The sequence below is a fragment of the Hypomesus transpacificus genome, chromosome 22 (assembly GCF_021917145.1).
Source record: "Hypomesus transpacificus isolate Combined female chromosome 22, fHypTra1, whole genome shotgun sequence".
Lineage (NCBI taxonomy): Eukaryota > Metazoa > Chordata > Actinopteri > Osmeriformes > Osmeridae > Hypomesus > Hypomesus transpacificus.
In genome coordinates, this window is record NC_061081.1 from 11041022 (window position 1) to 11044433 (window position 3412).

At 45.1% G+C, this 3412-nt stretch overlaps 1 protein-coding gene across 1 annotated transcript; it reads left to right on the top strand.

Moving 5' to 3' along the window:
• The first annotated feature begins 447 nt into the window (after positions 1 to 447).
• hmx1 (H6 family homeobox 1) lies at positions 448 to 2505 on the top strand. The gene is made up of 2 exons (XM_047045611.1): positions 448 to 939; positions 1885 to 2505. The coding sequence occupies exons 1-2, from the start codon at positions 651 to 653 to the stop codon at positions 2502 to 2504; spliced, it is 909 nt and encodes a 302-aa protein (XP_046901567.1). The 5' UTR covers positions 448 to 650; the 3' UTR covers position 2505.
• The last annotated feature ends 907 nt before the right edge of the window (positions 2506 to 3412 follow it).

The window sequence follows — 3412 nt, forward strand, 5'->3', positions numbered from 1 at the left end:
GTGCCCCCCCCTCCCCCACGTGAAGCAGGATGACGGGCCACATACAGCACACTCTTGGCTAGCCAATAGGCGGTGGTGTATTGTGTGTCCACCGTGAGCGCTTCCCTTTCTCGCTGTAGTGGGGAACCCAACCCCTCTGATGCATGCCACTGCCGTATCTGTACTTTGATTTGTACCCTAATTGACCCAAATAAATGCGAAGCACTGACAGGGGTTGCTTCTTGCCCTGGAGGCGCGCGCGTTGATATACTCTGGCGTGCACGTACGTACTGTACGTACATTCAATATCTGTCACACACGAACAGCATCGCAGGCAAGGAGATTCAGAGTAATTCCCCCTCTCCTTGAGTAAACCCATTTGCCGCTGTGCTCGTCCAATCACTGGATGCCCTCGGCTTGTTAAGCGTTTAACTGGACTCGCGTCTCTCTTTAGACAACTACGCCCCTGCTTCGCCCGGTGCCACGGTGCTCCCAGCTCTTTTCGGACCTAGGTTTTTATCACGGAGAACTGCTGTTTGAAATGGCCTTTCGGAGCTTTGGCCGGGACGCACGAAAAAGGGGACGTTCAGCGTAAACAAGGTTTGCAGAGGGAACTTCGGACAAGGGATCTGGAACGCTTTAGATACATTGGCTTATTTCTAAAGTAAAATATGCTTAACAAGCCGACAGATAAGGCGGCAACGGCCTCGAGAGGCTCGTCTTTTTTCATCGAAAATCTGCTTGGCTCGACGAGAACTGAGTCTACCGACATCGGCAGGGATTTTATTGCCGGAGAGAGTGGTGACGCAAGGGTTTGCTCCAGCCAAGTGATAGCCGACCACGGTAGGCTGGTAAGCGGTCAAGCACCCGCTGGGTACTACGCAGATCCTCGAGACTCTTCGTTGGAATGGTATCGAGAAACGGATGCCTTGAAGGTGAAACCTGTGGGAAGATCTACAAGTAAGTACAGCATGTCTGAGAAGATCAAGCGGTTTGTACAGTGCTTTATCTAATCCCATGCAAATAAACAACAGATTTAGCATAAGCACCACCCGTGTTTGACGTGATTTACAACAGCACAAAACAAGGTTGTGTTAAATAAATGCTATACACCAAAGCTTAATTTGATTAATAGCCTATTAGCCTATGTAAACGCAACTGTTGAATTCAATAGCACATCAACGTCTAACGTCGATGTTATTAAAAACTGACGCACAATATTGTTGGTAGATATTTCTCTCGTTGGACTAGCCTACTGTTTCTTTGGACTACGGTCACAGCCACGGATGTAATTACACGCTGGCAAGTTCAGATTCGTGCTTCATTAAGTAAAACCAACTAATGCAGCGAGGAGTGCTGGAGCCGCGGCGCCACCCCCTTCTTTTCTGCTCATCCACCAGTGTGCTTTCTAAACTCGTTAGGAGGCTAAAGAGTGCAATTGGTTTGTCCGATTCGTTAACCCCGCGGGGGCAAAAGGGACAAGGGCTTCGACTGGTAAACAAATGAGAAGGCTCTGGAGGAGACAAGACTGTCATACTGTTTAGGACAAATCAAGCCTGCACAAGACAATACAGCCTGGGCAGGAAAGGACATTTAAGACCATATTAATAATATGTCCAAAACATAATGTCGTTGAATCCTGTTATAACACTACAGTTGTGTGACCCAAAACTGTTGCCAAATAGGTTAACACTCACTTCACGCATGTCAGGTGCACTCATTGGTCGCCATACTTTGCCTTTCATTACTAATCCAAAGAGGCCTCTTCAAAGGCTCTCATTTAATACCATGCACAACCCAATTATTTGACCTTCAAGTTAAAGCATTCAATTAATCGTATGCTACCAATGCGTTTAAAAAGGATATCATAACTCATTATGCTTCTTTGTGTTTATTTCCATCCAGCTCCTAAAGACGAGACTAGGAGCTCAGATGACCATTGTTGCTCCATATCAACCAGCGACAGAGATTCCCCTGCGGTATCCGAACCAACAGATGGGAGCGACGAAACTGACCGTAAAATTGGCAACAGTAGCCTAGCCGACGATAACGACGAGATGCCAAATGGTTATGATGAGAGGTCGGACCAAGACACCCCGTTGGATCCGAATTCCGCAAGGAAAAAGAAGACCAGGACCGTGTTTAGTCGAAGTCAGGTATTTCAGTTGGAGTCCACATTCGACATGAAGCGGTATCTCAGCAGCTCCGAGAGAGCAGGCCTTGCCACCTCATTACACCTGACGGAAACACAAGTCAAAATATGGTTCCAGAACCGACGGAACAAGTGGAAGAGACAATTGGCTGCGGACCTCGAGGCCGCAAATGCTTCCCATTCGACCCAACGGATTGTCAGGGTTCCAATTCTCTACCACGAAAGCTCCACGCCTCCGACTCTGGGCTTCAACGTGAGCATGCCCCAGATCGCATCACCTCTTGTGGGATTCTCGAATTCAATGAATTACCCACTGTCCTCCTTCGCTCATTCAATGAGTATGCTACGGTCCCAAATGACCGGCTTCGTATGAATTTTAGAGACATTTTTTTTGTTCATAGATTTGTGTTGATATAATTATTCTATTATCGAATCGTGCAATAACTCAAATGGCCACAGTAAATAAGTAGGCTACATATCTACTGCACCCAAAAATCTACTGCACCACAGAAATATAGCCTAGTGTTGTACGCATGCGGGGGCCAGGGGGGGGGGGGGGCAGTGAAGGCGAACAATTTTCGATATGTTTGAATACACACTTATTTTTACAAAGACTTTTATATTCAAAGCCACAATTTTCCATTGGTGTCACTTTTTCCACATAGGCAAATAAAAACAATCACAGAAATTAAGTGTACTGTCTCTCCCTTGAAATTAAGTCAAATTGTGTCAAAAGTACCAGTAAAAAAAATACAAGAATTGCATGAGCTTGTAACGGAATGTTTTTTACTGTTTACCTCGTTGCAGAAAACAAAGACAGTGTGCTTGAACAATTAGAGCTTACATAATAATAGAGCACATGTTCAACAAAAGGTATAAAAGCTCCAACAGTTCGGCATAGCCTTGCGTTCTGTATAGGCCTACAGCATATAAGACCATGCATTGTCCAACATCAGGATACATCAAAGGTTGTATCAAATCAAATGTATTTGTATAGCCCTTTTTACACGCAAGCATGTCAAAGAGGGCTTCACATACGCCAATAGAACTGCCCCTCAACCAACCTAAACCCTCAAGGAAGACAAGGAAAAACTCCCAGAAAAACGTATTTCATATTCTAGGTCTCATAAGGTTTTAGCTTATAATGCATGAAGTTCCTGAACATGCAGATCTAAGAATGACTTAGAAACAGATATTTACTACACTGATGTTAACCTTTTGCATCTGCAAATGCACAATACTGTGTTGCAACCTGCAAAAGCTCAGCCTCAGGTATTTACA